Consider the following 22,058-nt stretch of genomic DNA (forward strand, 5'->3'; position numbering starts at 1 on the left):
TAAGACATCTTCAATAGCCTGACTCTGGAGGATGATGGGAAATTCATCTCTGGGCGGAAGCCCTGGTCCTTCTTGCAGCTTGAGGGCATATTCAGCCTCTTGCCAATGGCTGTAGGCCCTGCATGGGAGATCAACCTCAACCAGCAACATGCCCACCTGTTGCGTAATGGTGATTCACCTTGTCATTTCACTGTGAGTCAACAACTCAGCTACCTCAGTTTTGCGAAGTAACCAGTGATACTAACAAAACCTCGTATAAGGGTGCTGTGAGCTCAGCCATCAGGACATAATAGACACCTCTGCATAAACAGACAGGGCAGGGGTAGCTTCCCTGGAAAGAGTTAGCCAGTGTCCCAGGCAGGGGTTCTTTATGTATTTATTTTTGGCTATGCCAGTCGGCATGCAGGATCCTAGTTTCCCGATCAGGAATTGAATCTACACCCCCATGTGGAAGCACAGTCTCAACACTGGACCACCAAGGAATTCACTAGGGCTTCTCAAAGAGAACAGAAGACTCAACAAACAGTCTTCACACAGTTTACCAGTTTATTTGTCCTAAATAAATACAGTCTGAGAATATCTATTCTCCCACAAACAATGTCTTTCCCAAAAGAGCAGCTTAAGATATAGATGCACATTTTTGCAGCACGTGTTCTCAAGTTAGGCTCAGGGTGGGGTTGTGCTGGACTGGATCTGGCTATGAAGACTGCCCCCAAGTTCCTTTCTCTGCTTCGGAGCTGAGTCCCCGGCTAGGACCCCTACAGCCTGTTCCTCCTCTTGGAGCACCTGCCGCCTCTCCTCTCCGTAGCTCACAGGGAGCAGCGCCCACAACTGTGTGGCCCTGTGGCCAGCCGCTCAGAGAGCTCTGTCCTATATAGCCAGCTACCACTGCAGGCCCCATGCCAACTCCCGACCCTGGAGGCAGCTCACCAAGGGCAAGGGGAGAAACTGAGGCACAGCTGGCAAATGGATGGAAAGCCGGCTGGAGGCTGAGAGACCGTGACAAAGGAGGAATGGGACACTGACCACCCTCCCCCTGGGATCCCCCAGGGCCTGGCTCCCTAGGGAGCAAGAGGAGGGGGAGACCACCCTTTGTCTTCTCTTCACAGATCAAAGGTTCGGGTCCACGTTCTCCTGGTCTGAGGTTGCCTCCTCATCATCTGGGGACTCCTATATCAGAGCAGAGAAACCCACTCGTGGGCTTGTGCCATCCCCTAGGGTCACAGCTGGAGGGCCAGCATCTCCTTCCTCCTGCCCTCTGGCTCCAGTGGAGCCAGAGGAGGCTCTGCCACCCCCACCCTAGTGTTTTTGGCCTTCCCTTCCCCCTAGCTCCCAGGCTACCCACGGCCACATTCCGCCCACCACTGGGTGACTCCCTCTTACCAGGCTGAGGGCCCTGTCCCGCCGCAGGGTAGCATAGAAGCTCAGCACGCGGGGGTCACAGCGAACCACCATGGGGTCAAAGTCCAACACGCGGAGGCCCTCTAGGCTGCGGGCCCGGGAAAGGGCCACGTAGGCCTGGCCGCTGGCAAACACACGGCCCAGAGACATCTCCACACAATCCAGGGACATGCCCTGGGGCAGGGAGAGACAGGGCTGGAGCCACCTCAGCCTGTATTCACTTGTGCCCAAGAAGCTGACCCCACCACCATCAGCCCAGCTATGGCCCCTGATCTCCTCACCCCATTCACAGAGTCTGAGCTAGAGAGACAGGATGACTGGTGTCTGATTAAGGGGGTGTCCAGGAAATATGGATCCAAGAGAAGAGCAGAGGGATAAGGGTGAAAGGAAAGAGCTCAGGTCTGGGTCAGACAGGCATGGAAACGAGTCTTGCTCTGCCTGGTACTACATGTATGACCCTGGACGAGTCACTTAACCTCTCTGATTTTGGTTTCCTCTTCTGTAAAACAGAAGTGATTCTTACAACTATACCTCACAGAGTGATCATAACATGTTCAAATTAACATATCCAATAGTGGCTCAGAAAATGGCAGGAGAGGAAAGAAGGAAATATATGTGTCCAGGAAAGAGATGAGGCAGGATGGGAAACGTGCTAAAGAAAGGTTTATTCTTCAGCTGGTCTGGAACTTTCCATCACTCCCAAGGCCTTTGAGACCTCCACCCTTCAATGTGCCCAGGCCTATCCTGCCCCTTCCACCCTGCCCTGCTGCCACCCTGCCCTGAGTGCCACCCTGCACTCACCTGGCTCTTGTGAATGGAAATGGCCCAGGCCAGCTGCAGGGGCAGCTGCTGCCGGCTGAGGAGCTGGCCCCCAGTGGTCTGCACCGTCCAGCGGTCAGCGCGGATGACCTCGGTGACTCCACACAGGAACCGTACCTGCGGTAGCCCTGAGGGGGGTGCGGAGAAGTCTCACCTTTCATTCCCACGTCAGGACTCCAAGGTGAGACCTATCCTCACCTTTCCACATTAGCCTTTTCCTCCATACGCTACCCCTGGGGCCCTGCTGCGAACCTGCGCAGTAGGACTGCTTCCCCACCACTTACCTCTCCCCTCGGCCTCGAACCCGACTACCACCCCTCGGGCACCATTCACCAGGCCCCGAGACACTGCCAAGTTCTTCACCAGCATCACCTGCGAGGGAAGGAAAACGGGAAGCATAGACAGCCGTGCATCCCTACGCCTGGTCTCAGCTCCAGGCCTTGCTGCGAGGCTGGGGGCTGTCATGGAGAGGCACTGAGTCCAGGGATCCCTGGAACAAGCTGCTTTATTTCCCTAGGTTTCCCCTTGTGTCAAAGGAGAATGGCATTTGCTCAGTTTACCTTAGAAGGAGGGGATACAGAATAATAAGGTGACAGGGCTTTGACAATGACCATGTCTATTACAGGTTATGTTTATCAGTCTTGAGTGATAGCCTTCTTCTAACCACTGTGCCTGCAATTACCCCTGGGGGGCCCTTTGAAACCTAAGGAAAGGCCCCCATTTGGCTACCCTCACTCTCATGGAGGGAAGAAGAGACTCACAATATAGGGTGCACTACAGAAGACAATTGTGTGCGATAGGTATTTTACTCTGGATTTATTTATTAATGTTTGTGGCTGTGCTGGGTCTTCGTTGCAGTGCATGGTGTGGAGCATGAGCTCTAGAGCAGGTGGGCTCAGTAGCTGTGGCTGTGTGCTCTCTAGTTGCAGAGCTCAGGCTTAGTTGCCCCATTGCATGTGTAATCTTAGTTTCCCTGATCAGAGATTGAACCCTCATCGCCTACATTGAAAGGCAAATTCTTAACTATTGGATTAAAAGTCCCCTTCTCTGAATTTAGAGATGAGGAAACCCAGCTTCAGCAAAGGAGAGTGATCTGTCTAAAGCAGCACTGCTTGGAGCGCCAAGTGGGAGAAGAGGGGAGCAGTGGAAAAGAGAAGACAGGAAGGTGGGCGGGAACAGGAGGGAAAGAGTTTATTGTGGCCAGAGGTGGGTCCTCTGGCCATGGGGCAGCCTGTACAGAAGGGCAGGGATCTGGGAGGCCTAGCCCTCAGGGTCTAGGCCCCACTTCCCACTCACCTGGGCCCCCAGCTTTAGCTGAAGGAGCTGGCTAACAGGACACTGGGCATCCAGGGTCCGGGCTTGCTCAGGGTCACTGTCCATGGCCTCAAAGCTGTGTACTTCACCTGGGGAAAGATTCGGGCAGACAGACTACAAGTCACTGACTTGTGACTCAATTTCCAAAAAACCGCACATTAGCCCAGGGCCTGGGAGAGGCAGTGAGGACAGCTCAGGCCTAGCTGGGGCTCTGAAGTCAGAGGCCTGTTCAAGTCTCATTCTTAGTGTTTACTGGCTGAGTGACTTTGACCCAGAAAAGGTCACACCTCTCAAAGTCACAATTACATCTGCAGACCTAGGGGACTTTATGGCCATTAAGGCTAGGGGGACCAATATATTCATATGACACCAAGGGTCCAGGCTACCTGGAGTGGGGGTTGGAGGGGAGATGTCTGCCCAATGGCCTTTTCTAGCTGGTCTGGCCTAGCTCCAGCTCCCTGCTCACCTGGTAGCTCCTGCAGCTGCCTCTCATTGGTAAGGGCCACATCATCCTGGTGGGTGCAGAGCCTTGTGGCCACAATGCCATCTCGCCCCACCTTGTGGGCAGCTGTGGCCCGGAGCTGGCGGGTGACTTCATCTGAGCACCTATGGAGGCCAGGTTATCAGGGCAGAGCCAAGCTGAACACCAGGGAAAGTGGGGCATGTGGCCCACGTGTGGCCCACGTGTAGCCCACGTGTCAGGCCATGGACCAGGGCTGGGGACTGGATAGGGTACCAGGGCAAGATTTGCTAGTTCCCAGGCTGACCAACTTGTTTCTTCCTCACTTGGACCCCAGACATAGAGCAACGGTGCATGACTGTGATCAGGGGCAGGCACCCTTCCCTGTGTCTGTCCTCAGATCGGAACTAGCTGCCCTCTTGAGGAAGTTGGATCTGATGAGTGAGCACGGGCCAGAGATTTAGAGATGCAGACAAGGCTCTGAGGTTGAGGCTGATACCCTGTAATACTGGCACCCTATCATCAGATCACCCTCCAGGCTACAATTTTCTAGTCCCTTGCCTGCTGCCTTACAGGGAAAAAAAAAATATAGCCTGTGTTTCTATTTTCCCCATTTCAAGCCTTCCTCCTGGGGAAGACTGGATGCTGCAGCAACTCAAGTGGGAGGAGGGGGCAGATGTTGGGACCATCTCTGACTGCTGTGCCACTCAGCCTTCCTCTTGTCCCCTACACTGCTGGTGTGTGCCGTGCACCTTCCTACCTGCCTCCTGGAAAGCCCCTCCCCACCACCCCTCCCCAGTTTGACTTGGGTCTCAAGGCCCAGCTCTGGCTCATTTCTTCTGCCCTTTGGCCTCCTTTCCACTCCCGTGCTAGAGCAGCTGTAGCATCTCAATCTTTTGTCCTTGCTAGGGTGGGATCACGTCTGCAACCGCTCCTCCTGTACCAGCTGACCCCACAGACTCTTAAGAGTAGAAGGAACTTGGGTTTCAGCATCAGACCCGAGTGCAAATTCCAGCTCAGCCACTTATTAGCCATGACTCTGGGCAAGTCACTTTGCCTCTTTGAACCCTAGTTTCTGCATGTATAAAATGGGAGTGTCTCTATCTGCCCATAATTCCCTGAAATGTACTCTGTGCCAGGCCCTGTGCTGGCTGATGCTCACAGAGTGACAGTCTTGTATGGGGTCATGAAGCACTTCTCCCCCTTCTCTGGGTCCCTGTGCTCCTCTCTGATCCATGCTTGGATCCTCATCCAGTGGCCCTTTCTCTCTTCACTAGGCCCCACCTGCCCAGCCGCACAGCTTGCAGTAGAGAGATGAAGGTCTTGTCCGTTTGCCTCCACACCTCAGTCAGTTCCAGGGTCACTTGGACACACCTCCTCCAGCTCTTGGCCTGGTGGGGGCAAGGTGGGGGAGTCAGGGAGCAGAGCAGACCCCCATGGGGGTTAGGGCCGGAGGGCAAGTGGTACCTGGAAGCAGAACTGTGGGAGCTGGGATCCCTTGGTTACAGGTGGCAGCTGCAGGAAGTCCCCACAGATGATGAGCTGGATCCCTCCGAATGGCTTATTCTGCTGCCGGACGGCTCTGGAGAGGAGCATGGGGTGCTCTAGGGGCTGGGGTTGTTGGGTTCCACCCTGAAGACCACCAGAACCCAGTCCTCACTGCACATACTGACCTGGCCACGGCCTCCAGCTTGTCAAACAGGTCCGCTTCCACCATGGAGATCTCATCAATGACTAGCCGCTGGCAGTTCAGCCAACCCTGCCGCACGCCGGGCCGCTGGGCCAGGGCCACACACTGGGCCAGGGGAGCCTGGCCCGAGCCAATGCCTGTGAGGGACACTATTCAGCCTGGGCTGAGATCACAGCCTTGTCTCAACCCTGACCTCCCCTCCCTTCTCACCAGCCTGGCTTGCTCCCAGTTTAAACCCCAGGAGCTCTCACTTACCTGCAAAGGCATGGAGGGTAGTACCCCCGATGTGGCAGGCTGCCACCCCAGTGCTGGCAGTGGCCACAGTGCCCGTGGGAGGCAGTGAGCCCAGGATACGCTTCAGCAGGTAAGACTTCCCCGTCCCTGGGCAGGGGGCAAAGTCAGGGCCACTTCTCCTCCATCCCAGCCCACCCCTCTTCTCCCCACACCCACTCTGTCCCACCACTACCTGCACTTCCAGTGAAGAAAATGCTCTGGCCTTTCAGGACAGCCCTCAGGACAGCAGCCTGTTCCTTGGAAAGCTCTGGTTTGGTGGGGGGCAATCTCAGCCTCTTCACAGGCAGGGGCCACCTTGCAACTTCCTAGGGGGAGAGGGCTGTCTCAGGACCTCCCCACATCTCCTCGGCATCACCCCCTCCCTTCTTGGTCTGGTAGCCCTTTGTGTCTCTGCTGGCTTCTCTCCTTGGAGCCCTTGGGCAGCCTTGGCTCATCTGGAGATCTTGCCAGTAACCACAGGGGTCCAGGTCTCTCCCTGAGGAAGGGATCAAAGCTGGATCTCCACTGACTCTGGGTATCACCCCTAAAGTCCCCTGTCTGCAGGTCTAGATTCTCCTCAGCATCCTCTCCTGGGTTCCCTACCTCTCTTGGTCCTCTCACCCATCCTTCCTTCTCACAACTCTTCCTGTCACAATCTGTCTCTTTGACCTAAAATCTCCCAAGCCAACCCTGCTTAGCCAGGGCCCCTTTTTGCCCCATCTCCATCTTCTCTGTGGTTTGTGATCCATCTGTTCCAGTTTGCGAACACTGTCACATCCACCAGACTTTGTCCCCCAACACCTCCCTGCATCTGATTGGACTTGTGGGCTGCCCCTAACACAGCTGATCACTTTATTCTCTCCAAAACCTCCTCTCCTCCTCCAGGAGGACCTCATTCCTACATTTCTTCTGAAGCACCTTCTCTGCTCTCTTTTAACATGACCTAAGCACATTTTTCCTATTCTCACTGCTCAATCTCAAGGATTGCACTATGAGAAACACACGCACAATTCCCATATTTCCGTTAGTCTCAGAAGCCTGATGAATATTTCCTCTGAAGTAATCAGCAGCCATCTCAAATACCACCATCTTCCCCCTAAACTTGGGCTTCCTCGGTCTCTTCCATCTCCCACTCCCCAAGGCTACCCCCGTTTTCCTGTCCTCACGGTGCGGGGCTTGGCTCCCTCAGGAGGTTCCGTGGGCCGCTTCACCGGCCTGGTATCCGTGACCCGGGTGGCCGCCGCGCGCCGCAACTCCTCGGGCTGCACCGGGCTGATGCTGATGAAGTCGCGGGGCCGCGGGCCAAGCAGCTGCGTGCGGGCGGAGCCCGGCCCGGGACCCGGGGCTACAGCCAGCTTGAGGCGCAGCGTATGCAGGAAGCGGCGCAGGCGGTCCGGGGGGCAATCGGAGAGCAGCAGCTGGACAGCCCTGGCCGGGAGAGTGCTGTCGGCGGGGAACCGCAGAGTGCTGCGCCCGGCTGCAGCGAAGCGGGTGAAGAGGCGCGCGGCGCGCACGGGGAAGCAGCGCGGCCGCCCAGCGGGCCCGGGCGCCTGCAACCTCAGCATCAACTCGCCGCGCTCGTTACGACCCAGGCTCAGCTCCGCCGTGCGTAGGGACTGGCGCCTTCGCGGCTGCCCACCGGGGCTCAGCTCCTCCACAGCCACACGGCACCGCAGTTCTCCGTCCTCGCATTCTGCGGCCGCTGCCTGGGTGCCCGAAAGCATCGCCGCCGCCTCTGCAGGTCTGCAAAAAGACCGGAGCACAGGCGTTACAGGGACTCAGGGGACACCATAGGTGGTACGGAAGTCTGGATAGGGAGCCCAGTCAAAGCCACAAAGGGTCCCAGGGCTGTCACTGGTAACACAAAGAGGTCACGGAGACTGTAAAAGCACCCTGGGGCAAACAGGAAATTCTCCTAGACTTTTCTCTCCCACACAATAATTTCCAGAGCTGCGGACGGGCAACGTCAAGCGCACTGATTGGGAACCTCTGCTGTCCGACAAGAGCCACAGAAGGGAGCCCCTGAACAGAATAGAAGCTTGCTTCTAAGAGACCCAGGGAGGGCACGGGAATCTTCTGTCCTCTCCGCAAGGAAGCAGGAGACTCACTTGTGGAGGTAAACAGGACTGGCATGTTATCAGCGCCTTCCCTCTCCCAGCTACCTTCACTGGTTTATATGCAGCCAAGCTAGTGTCACTCTTTCCCATGTACAGAATTGGAAAACAGGCTGAAAGAGACCACAACGGCTGGTAGGAGTCAGGGATCGTGTGATTCGGAAGCTCTGGTGCTTCCCATCTCTAAGGTGGGGTGGAAGTAGAAATTATTTGGCTACGGAAATAGCGGAGGGACCCTGGCTTCCAGGAACCAGTCAACGCACCGTCTGATTCATTCGTATGCACCCTCCCGGCAGGGACCCCTTGAAGAAGAACATTCTGCCTCCCACGTCTGGGATCAGGTGGACACTCACTTGTGCCAGCGCTCGGACGAACCAGTTGAGAAAAGTCGGCCTGCAGGCATAAGCAGCACACTGGAAACTTTCAAATTCTGGGAGTGGAGAATCATCCTATCACCTGCAGGATCTTTAAATTTTCTAGCCAATCAGAGAAAGCGGGCGTGACAAGGGGCGTGTCTTTCTTGCGTTCCTACCCTCAGAACTTGGGCTGTACCAATAGCACGCCAGAGGAAGGAGGCTTATTGTGGTGGCGGAGCATACCAAGTCGCGCGGATGAGTGGATGTGGTGGGAGGGGACCGAGACTGCAGCTGGGCCGCGCGTGGATTAGCGTCACCAATTTCTTCTCTGAAGATTTATTGTCAAGACCTTGCCTCTAACACAGACTTCCTCCCCTCTAGCCCTCACACAGCGGCTGAACTTGGCCTTGGGGAAGAGCTGCCTCTGATCCCTCCCATCTATGTTTACACTCACGGGACCTTTGTCCGTTTCTGGGTAGACCGCCCTCCAGCCCTCGCCCCCTGACCGAGCCTGCTGCTCCCGGTGCCCCCCCACCCCCAGTTCCTTCAACGCTTATCGGTCTTTGTGTCATTTTACTCATTTGTCTTTTCCATCCGTCTGAGACACATCAGTGAAGAACTGAGACCTGTGACCAAGTGCTCAGAGTACAAGGGAAGAGAGCGAGCCTCTGTCTTCAGGGAATGCGTATCCCTCTCATTGCACTGAATGCATAGGGAATTTGTTTTTAATTTTCTTTTCCCTCATTAAATCTTGGAATGACTAGCTAGAAGGCATCTTACAGGTGAGTCAGCTCGCTCATTTATCGAATTGCCCACATTTTTCAAATAAGGAAACCAAGGCTCCAGGAAGTTTTACCAGATGTCACATAGCTTTTAGATAGCAAAACAAACCCTGGAAGCCAAGTCTAGGCCTGTTAATTTAACTACTACACCACGCTGCTCCCAGAGAGAAAGAAAGAGAGACAGAGGCTGGTCTAACCTGGTGAAGGGAGTCCAGGCCTGAACTGGAATCTCAGCTCCTGAAAGGCACTTTGTTACACCAGACCTGAGGCAGTTTTGATGTTTCCTTAATGTCTCTAAGCAAGTTTCCTTGATGTCTCAAGCCTTTGTTTCCTTATATTTAAAAATGGATGCTTGGGGCTGGTGCACTGGTATGACCCAGAGAGATGATATGGGGAGGGTGATGGGAGGGGGGTTCAGGATTGGGAATTCATGTATACCCGTGACAGATTCATGTCAATGTATGGCAAAACCAATACAGTATTGTAAAGTAAAAAAAATAATAATAAATAAAAAATACAGAGAAAAAAATGGAGAAAGATGAAAATGCATAGCTATGACTATACTAAAAACCATCAAATTATTTGCTTTAAATCGTATGGTATGTGAATTGTATCTCAATAAGTCTGTTAGGAAAAAATAAAAATGAAAAATATTTTTCCTCTTAAATGTTGTTTTGACATATGACTACTAAGGTAAGGTGAAGTCGCTCAGTCGTGTCCGACTCTTTGCGACCCCATGGACTGTAGTCTACCAGGCTCCCCCATCCATGGGATTCTCCAGGCAAGAATACTGGAGTGGGTTGCCATTTCCTTCTCCAGGGGATCTTCCTGACCCAGGGATCGAACCCAGGTCTCCCGCATTGGAGGCAGACGCTTTAACCTCTGAGCCACCAGGGAAGAGAGCGAGCCTTCTTCTAGTGGCACAGAAAAAAATTTAATATCATTGTTGTAAGCAGAATAATGATACCCCCCCAAATATGTCTGCATCCTAATCCCCAGATTCCTTTTGTATGTTACTTAACATAGCAAAAGGGACTTTGCAGATGTGATAAATTAAGGATCTTGACATGGGGAGACTACCCTGGGTTTTCTGGGTAGGTTCAATTAGTATTCTTATAAGGGAGGCTAGAGAGTCAGAGGAGATGTGATGAATAAGTGGACATGTGTGTGTTTGTGTGTGTGTGAAAGAAAGAGAGAAAGGCTGATTTGAAGATGTTACTGCTAGCCTAGAAAATGGAAGAAAGGGCCATGAACCAAGCCATATGGGATACAGGTTTCTTGAAGGTGGAAAAGGCTAGAGGAAGTGGGTTCCCCTCTAGATTCGCCAGAAGGAACACAGCTCTTGATTTAAGTCCAATGAGACACATTTTAGGCCTCTAGAACTGCAAGATAATCAGTTTGTCTTGTTTTAAGCCACCAAATTTGTGGTAATTTGTTATAGTAGCTATAACAATAAGAAACAAATATAATTACGAGCTAGAAAATGAAAGCTGGGATTATGAATGTATGTCTGTGTCTATTTCCACAGCCTATGTTCTCTCTGCCCACTACCCTGTGCTCAAAGTAGGCCCAGCACACTCACACAGCCTGCTCCCTTCTCCCTTCTCTCTGTGTCGTATCCCAGACTGGTTCCAGAGAAAGCATGGAGACTTCCATATGAATTTTCCCCCAGTATGTTTTTCATCTGGACTCACCATGCAGCTTGCGGGATTTTAGTTCACCAACCAGGGATCTAAACCAGCCCCTTGCAGTGAAAGCCCCAAGTCATAACCACTGGACTGCAAGGGAATGCCCTCAAATTTTTTTTTTAATTGTAAAATATACATAACATAAAATTCACCATACTGACTATTTTTCAGTATACAATCCATTACCATTAACTGCATTCAGATATTGTATAACCATCACCACTATTTTCAGAAAAGTTTCATTATTCTGAAACAGAAACTTTGTACCCATTAGACCAGACATCCTGGAATGTGAAGTCAAGTGGGCCTTAGGAAGCATCACTATGAACAAAGCTAGTGGAGGTGATGCATCACTACGAACAAAGCTAGTGGAGGTGATGGAATCCCAGTTGAGCTATTTCAAATCCTGAAAGATGATGCTGTGAAAGTGCTGCACTCAATATGCCAGCAAATTTGGAAAAGTCAGCAGTGGCCACAGGACTGGAAAAGGTCAGTTTTCATTCCAATCCCAAAGAAAGGCAATGCCAAAGAATGCTCAAACTACCGCACAGCTGCACTCATCTCACACGCAAGTAAAGTGATGCTTAAAATTCTCCAAGTCAGGCTTCAGCAATGCATGAACCGTGAACTTCCAGATGTTCAAGCTGGATTTAGAAAAGGCAGAGGAACCAGAGATCAAATTGCCAACATCTGCTGAATCATGGAAAAAGCAAGAGAGTTCCAGAAAAACATCTATTTCTGCTTTATTGACTATGCCAAAGCCTTTGACTGTGTGGATCACAAATACACTGTGGAAAATTCTGAAAGAGATGGGAACACCAGATCACCTGACCTGCCTCTTGAGAAACCTATATGCAGGTCAGGAAGCAACAGTTAGAACTGGACATGGAACAACAGACTGGTTCCAAATAGGAAAAGGAGTACATCAAGGCTGTATATTGTCACCCTGCTTATTTAATTTATATGCAGAGTACATCATGAGAAACGCTGGGCTGGAGGAAGCACAAGCTGGAATCAAGATTGCCGGGAGAAATATCAATAACCTCAGATATGCAGATGACACCACCCTTATGGCAGAAAGTGAAGAACTAAAGAGCCTCTTGATGAAGGTAAAAGAGGAGACTGAAAAAGCTGACTTAAACATTCAGAAAACTAAGATCATGGCATCTGATCCCATCACTTCATGGCAAACAGATGGGGAAACAGTGGAAACAGTGGCTGATTTTATTTTTCTGGGCTCCAAAATCACTGCAGATGGTGACTGCAGCCATGAAATTAAAAGACACTTACTCCTTGGAAGAAAAGTTATGACCAACCTAGAGAGCATATTAAAAAGCAGAGACATTACTTTGTCAACAAAGGTCCATTTAGTCAAGGCTATGGTTTTTCCAGTGGTCATGTATGGATGTGAGAGTTGGACTATGAAGAAAGCTGAGCACCAAAGAATTGATGCTTTTGAAGTGTGGTGTTGGAGAAGACTCTTGAGAGTCCCTTGGACTGCAAGGAGATCCAACCAGTCATTCCTAAAGAAGGTCAGTCCTGGGTGTTCATTGGAAGGACTGATGCTGAAGCTGAAACTCCAATACTTTGGCCACCTGATGCGAAGAGCTGCTGCTGCTGCTGCTGCTGCTGCTGTCGCTTCAGTCGTGTCCAACTCTGTGTGACCCCATAGGCGTCCGCCCACCAGGCTCTCCCATCCTTGGGATTCTCCAAGCAAGAACACTGGAGTGGGTTGCCATAGAGCTGACTCATTTGAAAAGATCCCGATGCTGGGAAAGATTGAGGGCAAGAGGAGAAGGGGATGACAGAGGATAAGATGGTTGGATGGCATCACCGACTCAATGGATATGGGTTTGGGTGGACTCCAGGAGTTGGTAATGGACAGGGAGGCCTGATGTGCTTCTGTTCATGGGGTCACAAAGAGCTGTACACGACTGAGTGACTGAAATGAACTGAACTGAACTGAGACAATAACTCCCATTCCTCTGTTCTCAGCCCCTGGCACCCCAAATATTTTATTCTGAAAATATATTCCAACATGTACAGAAAGATTGAAAGCCTTTTACAGTGAACACCATATACCTAGCATCAAGATTCTACAATTAATATTTTGCTGTATTTGTTTTTTGTGTTAGTCGCTCAGTCATGCCTGACTCTTTGCGACCCCATGGACCATGGTTGCCAGGCTCCTCTGCCCATGGAATTCTCCAGGTAAGAATACTGGAGTGGGTTGCCATTGCCTTTTCCAGGGGATCTTTGCGACCCAGGAATAGAACCAAGGTCTCTCACATTGCAGGCAGATTCCTTACTGGCTGAGCCCTCAGGGAAGTGTTTGTTTTAACACACCTATCCATCCCCGCATTTATCAATCCATCTTTTGTGATGCAGTTCAAAGTTGCAGACAACAGTATGTTTCACAACTAAGCACTTCAACATGCATAGAATTAGCTACAGTTTATGCTTACCTTTTTAATGTAAACTTTACATACAGTGAAATGCACAGATTATACAATATGTATTCTTGTGTGTATTGGCTTGTTTCACTCATCATGATTTTGAGTTTCATCCATGTTGCTGAGTGTATCAATAGTTTGATTCTTTTTAATGCTGAGTTGTGTTGCGTTGTATGGATATACTACAGTTTATCCATTTTCCTATTGATGGATATCTGGATTTTGTGGTATTTGTGCTTTATTTTCTCTTGGAAAAATACCTAGGTGAAAAATTGCTGAGTCTTGGAGTTTACATTTAGTTTTATATGAAACTGCAATAGCTTTTCCCAAAGTGGTTGTCTGCCCACCAGGTTTAACAGTGAGTCCTTGGACAGAGGAAAGCTGGACACCGCCTGGCGATGGATTAACGGTCCTCAGGCTCCGCCCTCCTGCCCGCCCCAGCGCCACGGGTCTTCAGCTGGATCTTGATTGGCTGATGAAAGAGGGAGGCGGAGGCAGATGAATTGCTCACCTCTGTGGCCGGACTTCCTCCCTGTCCGCTGCGCGCAGATTTTGCAGCCGTAAGGCTTCTGCTCACTGCTGCCGCCGCGGGGTTAGTTCCAAGAGGAGCGCAACACTGCTCCCTGGTCTCCTCGCCTAACCCAAAGCCTGGTTTTAACGCAAGCTGTCTGGAGGAATGGATTTTCTTCATTATGACATTTCCTCCTCCAGAACGCTCTCTGTTCATCTTATCTGCTTTCTCCCACTTGGCAGTCTCAGTCCAGTCTCCGGCTCACTAATAATGACGACATCAACACAGACCGGGGTGGTTTACTAATTGCACTGTTAGGCGTTTTCTCTTCCCCTTTATGATCCTTTCTCGCCATGCTCTCTCCACCTTTACAGTCCTAGGCTTACACAGTCTTGCAGAGGAGCTTGAAAGGGTGTTTCGTGGTCTTCCTGCTTACGGAGCACGAATTCACCTCGCACTGCTTCTTCTTTGGGGCAGCTGACACTCATTTTATTGAACCTCTGGTACAGGTGATTCTGATTTTCCCTTATTAAAATGCTCTCAACTTCCACAACACACATTCCCTCATTTTTCCTACATATTGGCGGCTTCATGTCATTCTCCTTTGCTGATCCCTTTTCCTCAGCCAGCCCTCTCAATGTGGGGAGGATTTTTTTTTTCTCCCGTTGTATCCAATCCCACGGATTAATTATTAGCTACATGTTGATTCTCCATATTATGACCCCCGCCTGTCCTTCTCCTCTGATCTCCAGACCATATTCATTTGTCCTCCTGATGTTATCTCCATACAGATGCCTAAAATGGTATGTTAAACTCACTCTCTCCAAAACAGATTTTAATCTCCTCCTCCGTGATAACTCAGCTGGTAAAGAATTCCCCGGCAATGCGGGAGACCTGGGTTCGATGCCTGGGTTGGGAAGATCCCCTGGAGAAGGGAAAGGCTACTCACTCCAGTATTCTGGCCTGGAGAATTCCATGGACTGTATAGTCCATGGGGTCACAAAGAGTCGGACACGACTGAGCGGCTTTCATTTTCCAATACCATATAAACTTGTTTTTCTCTTGTCTTCATCTCTATAAATGGCACCTCCATTTTTAGCTCCAGTTGAAAACCACACCATATTCTTGATCCCTTCTTCACCTACAACATCCAGCTAACCATTGAAAAATATTGTTTCCACCTCCAAAATGTTTGTGTTTTTAAATTGAGGTATAGTTGATTTAAACAAAATGGAAATGAAATCTACATACTGGGAGAAAATATTTGCAAATGATGCTACTGACAACGGCTTACTTTTCAAGTATACAAACAGCTCTTACAACTTAATGACAAAAACCCCGAAACAACCTTATCAAAAACTGGGCTGCTGCTGCTGCTGCTAAGTCGCTTCAGTCATGTCTGACTCTGTGCGACCCCATAGACAGCAACCCACCAGGCTCCCCCGTCCCTGGGATTCTCCAGGCAAGTATACTGGAGTGGGTTGCCATTTCCTTCTCCAGTGCATGAAAGTGAAAAGTGAGTGAAGTCGCTCAGTCGTGTCCGACTCTTCCCGACCTCATGGACTACAGCCTACCAGGCTCCTCCGTCCATGGGATTTTCCAGGCAAGAGTACTGGAGTGGGGTGCCATTGCCTTCTCCGATCAAAAACTGGGAGGAGGACCAATTTTTCCAAAGATGACATACAGCTCGCCAATTGGTATGTGAGAAGATGTTCAACATCACTAATTATCAGATAAATGCAAATCAAAACTACAATGAGGTATCAAACCAGTCAGAATGGCTATCATTTAAAAATCCACAAACAACAAATGCTGGACAGGGTGTGGAGAATGTACACAGTTTGGGGGAACGTAAATTGTTACAGCTGAAACTGTTTGGGGTCGTTTGTGAGGGGGGAGCTCCAAAGAGCTGCTAGTACCATAGTCCTTTATGCCTCGGTGCAGAAAAGATTTCATTGAGAGGCGGAGAGATAGATAAGAAGTGATTTATTACAATAGGGTGCTTGTCAGGCTTACAAGCAGGCGGACAAGGGCATGCTGCTGAGAACTTACTGGGCTACAGTTTTACAATCAAAGGAAAAGTAGGGAGGAGGAGAAGAACTTCTTCTTGAGTAGATGTCATGATCCCATCATTAGCTTCTCCTCTAGGGTGGGCAGGGGAATTTTCCTGTCCCTACATGGTCATGCTTTATGTGTCCAGAGAACATGCCCTAGGGCTCATTAACTTACTGAGCTCCCTGGGCAGCATGTGTGCCTCACGCCACCATCGTTTTATTATTTGGGGCATATCTCGTGCTTTTGTTGCATGATTTTGTTGCTAAGCAAGGCTGCTTGGTTTGTGGCTAAGCAAACCTGCTCTCTTTAGTAATCATTAACTTCCAGGGGTCTCCTATGTTTTTTCTACCTACAATCCCCTGGTGGAATTAACTATTTAATTACCTCCTTTATCCTTTTACTCTGTCCTTATCAAAGTCACTATGGAAAATGGAAGCTGTACAGAGGTTCTCTATAGTGGTTAGGAATCCACTGTGCAACACAGGGGACACGGGTTCCATCCCTGGTCTGCAGGATCCCATGTGCTGCGGGGCAACTGGGCCCATGAACCACAACTACTGAGCCCATGCTCTAGAGCCCATAAGCCACAGTTACTGAAGCCCATGTGCACTAGAGCCCATGCCCTGCAAAAAGAGGGGCCACCTCAATGAGAAGCCCATACACTGCAACTAGAGAGTAGCCCAGCCCTTGACCAGTGCAAGCAGAGAAAGCCCAAGCACAGCAATGAAGACTCAGTGCAGCCAGAAATGAGATAAATAAATAAAAAAAATTTTTAAGTATCACTGAAATGTATTTAAAAAAAATAAAAAACACTAAAAATAGAGTTACCATATGATCCAAACAATCCCACTCCTGGGCATATATCAGGAGAAAACTCTGATTCAAAAAGATACATGAAACAACAGCAACAAATCCCCAGAAGATATATGCACCCCAACGTTCATAGCAGCACTTTTTACAATAGCCGAGACATAGAGGCAACCTAAATGTCCTTCATTAGTTGAATGAATAAAGAAAAAATTGAAGTATGGTTGATTTAAAATGTTGTTTCAAGCATAGCAAAGTGATACATATATGTATGATATCCTTTTTCAGATTTTTTTCTATTATAGGCTATCAAAATGTAATTTGAATCTATCCATTTCCCTCCATCCCCACACCACAACCTAGAGTTAGCAGCCTGTCAGACCTCCCCTGGATTACAGGATGTGTGCGTGCTAAATCGCTTCAGTTGTGTCTGATGCTGCAACCTCATGGACTGTAGCTCACCAGGCTCTTCCGTCCATGGGATTCTCTAGGCAAGGATACTGGAGCGGGTTGCCATGCCCTCCTCCAGAGGATCTTCCCAATCCAGGGGTCAAACCCGAGTCTCATGCATTGACAGGCAGGTTCTTTACCAGTAGTGCCACCTGGGAAGCTCCCTGAATTAGAGCAGATGACTCATAATCTCACTGGATTCCTGGATTCTGCTCTGTCCCCACTACAATCCTTTCTCCAAACAGCAGCAGGTGGGATCTTTACAAACATATAAATCAGATGTTGCTACTGCTCTAGTTAAAGGCTTCAGTGCCTTCCTAGGCTAGTGCTCCTTACCATAGTCTGAGGCCAGCTCTCTCCCTTTCTTCCACTGTGACCTCAAACTTCCACCCTCCTCTTCTGTTTTCTTTAAAGATTTATTGATTTAATTTATTGACTGTGCTGGCTCTTCATTGCTGCTCACGGGCTTTTCTCTAGTTGCCACGAGCAGGAGCTACTGTCTGGTTGCAGTGCATGGGCTTCTCCTGGCAGGGCTTATCTTGGGCAGCAAGGGTTCTAGGTGCCCAGGCTTCAGCTGGTGGTGGTGAGTGCACTCAGCAGTCGTGGCTCGCAGGCTCTAAAGAACAGGCTCAATAGCTGTAGTGCACGGGCTTAGTTATTCCTTGGCATATGCGATCTTTCCAGACCAGGGATCGAACTCGTGTCCCCTGCTTTGGCAGGCGGATTCTCAACCCCTGGACCACCAGGGAAGTCCTACCACCTTCTTCTTTACTCACTGCACTTCTGTCACACTTGTCTCCTTCGTGTTCCTTGACGACCCCATGCCAGAGTCTTTGCGTTTGCTGTTTCTTTTGTATGAAATACCGCTCCCCCCCTCCCCTTTGCCTCTTTCTGGGACTTTCTCTTTTTCAACTTTCATGTCTCAGCTGAAATTTCCACTCTGTGGAAAGGTTCCCCCCCCCCCCCCGCCCACTCACACTATATCTAAAATTACTATTTTATTACCTGTTTATTTCCCTTAGAAAACGTACCACATTGTGTTGCTATCATGGTCATTTGTTTATTTGCCTATCATCACTCTCTTCCGGCTTCAAAAGGGCAGAGATCACCCTTGTCACGTTATGGCTTTGTGCCTTGTGTTTAGAACAATGCCCGAGACATGGTAACCTCTCAACAGATATTACTGAATGGATATTTATCAACGAATAATGAAGCCATTCTCTCCAAGTCCTGATTCTCTATCTCTACTATCTCTTGAATCTGCTTCTACCATCCGTATAAACCACTGGCCTGGTTCCGGCTCCATCAACTCCAACCTGGATTTCTGTGACAACCTCTGACCCAGTGGGTCTCCATGTCTCTCTTACCCTGTCACCATTCTTCACATACTAGTTCTTTTTTTTTTTTTTTTTTTGGTTTTTTTAAAAATTTATTTTTAATTGAAGGATAATTGCTTTCAATGTTGTGTTGGTCTCTGACATACATCAACATGAATCAGCCATAGGTATATATATGTCCTCTCCCTCTTGAACCTCCCTCCTAACACCGACCCCTTCCCACTGCTTCCAGGTTGTCACAGAGCCCTGTGTGAGTTCCCTGAGTCATACAGCAAATTCCCACTGGCTATCTATTTCTCACATGGCAGTGTATATGTTTCCACGCTACTCTCTCCATTCATCCCACCCACACACACCAGTTCCAAAAATAAGGTATTAATATGAAAATCCATGTCAGATCCTGCTCCAGTGCTTCAGCAGCCCCCAGCTACTTGCAGGAAAAATTTCCAGTCTCTCAGGTCAATATTCAAGGTACTCAGGACTCTAGCTGCTGCTGCCTCCTTGGTGGCATCTTTCTGAACTCCCCACCACCATCACACACACATATGACCACAGACACCTGCCTGCAGTCCCCTAACAAGTCAGGGTGTTCTACAAGTTCTCTTTGTGAGACATTCCCACTTCCTAAATTGCTGCGACTCCTCCTCTGCCCCCATCCATCTAAGCCTGTTAGAATACAGCTTAGCCACTCCAGCCCTCTGAAAACCAGCTCTTAGCACACATGGTGTACCCCTTCTCAGGACTTGTCTACCCTCCTACTGATTCATACCTCTCCAAGGCAGGGCCTAGGCTTTTGAGTAGCCTGCTCACACCATGCTGCCAAAAGATATAATTTAGTAGAGAGCACAGACTCTGGAGTCAGGCGAGGTTTGAATCCTCGGGCCACCACTTATCAGTCAAGTGATCTTAAACAGGTCCTAGCTTTGGATTCACTTTTTTTTTTTTTTTTTTGTCTGAGATGAATCTTTGTTGCTATGAGGGCTTGTCTCTAGTTGTGGTGGGCGGGGGCTGCTGTCCAGTTGCAGTGTGAGGGCTTCTCATTGTGGTGGCTTCTTTTGTTGCAGAGCAGGGGCCCTAGGGCGCAAGGCTTCAGTAGCTGCCACACGTGGGCTCAGTAGTTGTGGCCCCCAGGCTCTAGAGCACAGGCTCAACAGTTGTGGTGCACAGCCTTAGTTGCTCTCTGGCACGTAGGATCTTCTTGGATCAGGGATCAAACCCGTGTCTCTTGCATTGACAGGCAGATTCTTTACCACTGAGCCACCAGGGAGAAGACTCTTGAGAGCCCCTTGGACTGCAAAGATATCAAACCAGTCCATCCTAAAGGAAATCAGTCCTGAATATTCTTTGGAAGGACTGATGCTGAAGCTGAAACTCCAATAGTTTGACCACCTGATGCGAGGAGCTGACTCATTGGAAAAGACCGTGATGCTGGGAAAGATTGAAGGCAGGAGGAGAAGGGGATGACAGAGGATGAGATGGTTGGGTGGCATCACCAACTCAATGGCCATGAGTTTGAGCAAGCTCTGGGAGTTGATGATGGACAGGGAAGCCTGGAGTGCTGCAGTGCATGGGGTGGCAAAGAGCTGGACACGACTGAGCTGAACTGAACTGAGTCACCAGAGAAGCCACTAAGCCTTGAATTCTGGATCTGTAAAATGAGGATAAAAATTCTATTTCATGGATGGGAACCTACTTTTGTGAGGATTAAATGAAATATATGTGAAGAATTTAGTACAGTTAGCAGATATCGGAGGTGTCCTAAGTTCTTTTGAGACAGACAAATGCCAGGATGATGTACTGGAAAATATACCGCTTCAGAGGCACTCAATAAACTTTGTTGATCAAATGGCACAGATGCAAAACACACTCCATCCCTTCCAAAGTCCTAGACTTTCAATAACATCCCATTGCCCTGAGGTTAAAATGACCTTCAAGGTCCTCACTGTATGGAGCTCTGTCTTCTTCTCCAGTCTGGTCTCCCTACATCCACACACACCCACACACCCACACACCCACACCCACACCCACACCCACACACACCTGTTTCCTGCCTCCACACCATTGCTCACATTGTTCCCTCTGCCTGGAATGCTGTTCTGTCTCAGTTTTGGTGCCCTTCCTCTATGCATTTTCCCTCACATTTAACATATAGTTTTCTCTGTTTACATGCCTTTCTCTCTTGATAAAGGCCAAGGACACTTGGTCCTTCTGTTATCTTCCAGCCATTAGTGCGGGGCCTGAAAAATAATTAGGGCAAATAAAATATTCGTGTTGAAAGAATGTGTGTAGTGTGGAGGCAACAACTAGAGGGACAGCATAGGCTGGATGGGGAAAAACTGAGACCAAAGTGGTGATCAGTGGCTCACTCTCAGTAGCAACAGAGATGACTGAATTTCAGAACTGACCTCACTCCCACTCCACCCCCACCATGAGTTGCTTCTATGCAACCACAGGAGTTCCTCAGGGTCTCTGATCTCAGGCAGGTGGAACCTGAGTTTCTAGATACAGGACCTTCTGAGTCCTCAGGCATTGGGTACACCAGCTGCACAGTTCTGCAGGTTGAGGGACTTGTACCATGTGGTGGCTTTAAGAGGTTGTTGCCATGTACACTGACTGTCTCTGTTTCCCCGAGCTGGATTTTCTTTATCCCTTTAGATGAAGGAAACCAGGCACAGATATGAAGAAAAAGTATGACCCCATCTTCCATCTCCTTGGTCCTGGAGCTCCAGGATGCCCTTTTCCATGCTGGCTGGAAGTGCCTTGGAAGTCTGAGGGCCAGTAGAAGGCAGTGAAAAGGGAGCTGGGTCAACTGGCACAGCTGCTGCTATGGCAGCCAGAGCCAAAGGTCACCATTGATTCCACCCACACTTAATTCTTCCTGCAAAGGCATTAGGCAGGGTTGACCCTGAGAGCTAAGAGGGAAGAGGTGTGTATGTGTGTGTGTGTGCGCGCGCACACATGTATGAAGGTGCTGGAGGTTGGGATATAGCCAGTCATCTTTTCTCTGTAGATCTCTGTTTCTCTAAGTGTAAAGTGAGGGCACAAGGTCTAACTAACACCATTATCCTTACATTTCACTTCCCAGCAAGGCTGTCAAGGCTGCAAGATTCACTGCTGGATGGGGGTGGGGGGGACCCCTCAGATACAGGAATTAGAGAGGTGGACAACTCTGAGCAATGCCCAGCGAGGGCAGGAGAACACTGATTTGGGGACCTGTGGCCCTCTCAGGACCTCTGGCCCTGAGAGCCAGAGGCAGACCTCCATCCGCAAAGGGACGCGGGAGTCCAGACTCCCAGCCCCAGGTCTTCCCGTTAGACGACTCTCTTGGGATCCGAGCTCCAGGCGCCGCCCTGCCAGGAGATTCCGGGGAGGAGGACCAGGTCGTTGCCACTACCCCAGGGTCAGGGAGGAAAGAAGGAATCTCTTGATTGCCCCCATTTCTGGGCCGTCCCGGCGGGTTAGCCCAGTCTGGCAACCCCAGCCCACTCGGTCAGGAGATCTCAAAGGCAGAAGCAGTCAGCACCTCGGGGGCTCGCTCGGTCCTGCCC

General features: G+C 49.9%; 1 protein-coding gene across 2 annotated transcripts; it reads right to left on the reverse strand.

The window, feature by feature from the left end:
* Window positions 529-9,565, reverse strand: PIF1 (PIF1 5'-to-3' DNA helicase). Of its 2 annotated transcripts, none has more exons than XM_005685842.3 (13): window positions 8,425-9,565; window positions 7,124-7,700; window positions 6,151-6,283; window positions 5,940-6,065; window positions 5,668-5,821; window positions 5,462-5,576; window positions 5,279-5,385; window positions 4,001-4,140; window positions 3,517-3,623; window positions 2,505-2,592; window positions 2,203-2,348; window positions 1,384-1,575; window positions 529-1,170 (listed from the first exon to the last, which is right to left on the reverse strand). In XM_005685842.3, exons 1-13 carry the CDS (start codon window positions 8,517-8,519, stop codon window positions 1,111-1,113), a joined length of 2,040 nt encoding a protein of 679 aa, XP_005685899.2. In that variant the 5' UTR covers window positions 8,520-9,565; the 3' UTR covers window positions 529-1,110. The 2 variants fall into 2 exon arrangements, with proteins under 2 accessions (XP_005685899.2, XP_017909829.1); XM_018054340.1 differs by having other exon boundaries at window positions 8,335-8,504.

The sequence above is a fragment of the Capra hircus genome, chromosome 10 (genome assembly GCF_001704415.2).
Source record: "Capra hircus breed San Clemente chromosome 10, ASM170441v1, whole genome shotgun sequence".
NCBI lineage: Eukaryota > Metazoa > Chordata > Mammalia > Artiodactyla > Bovidae > Capra > Capra hircus.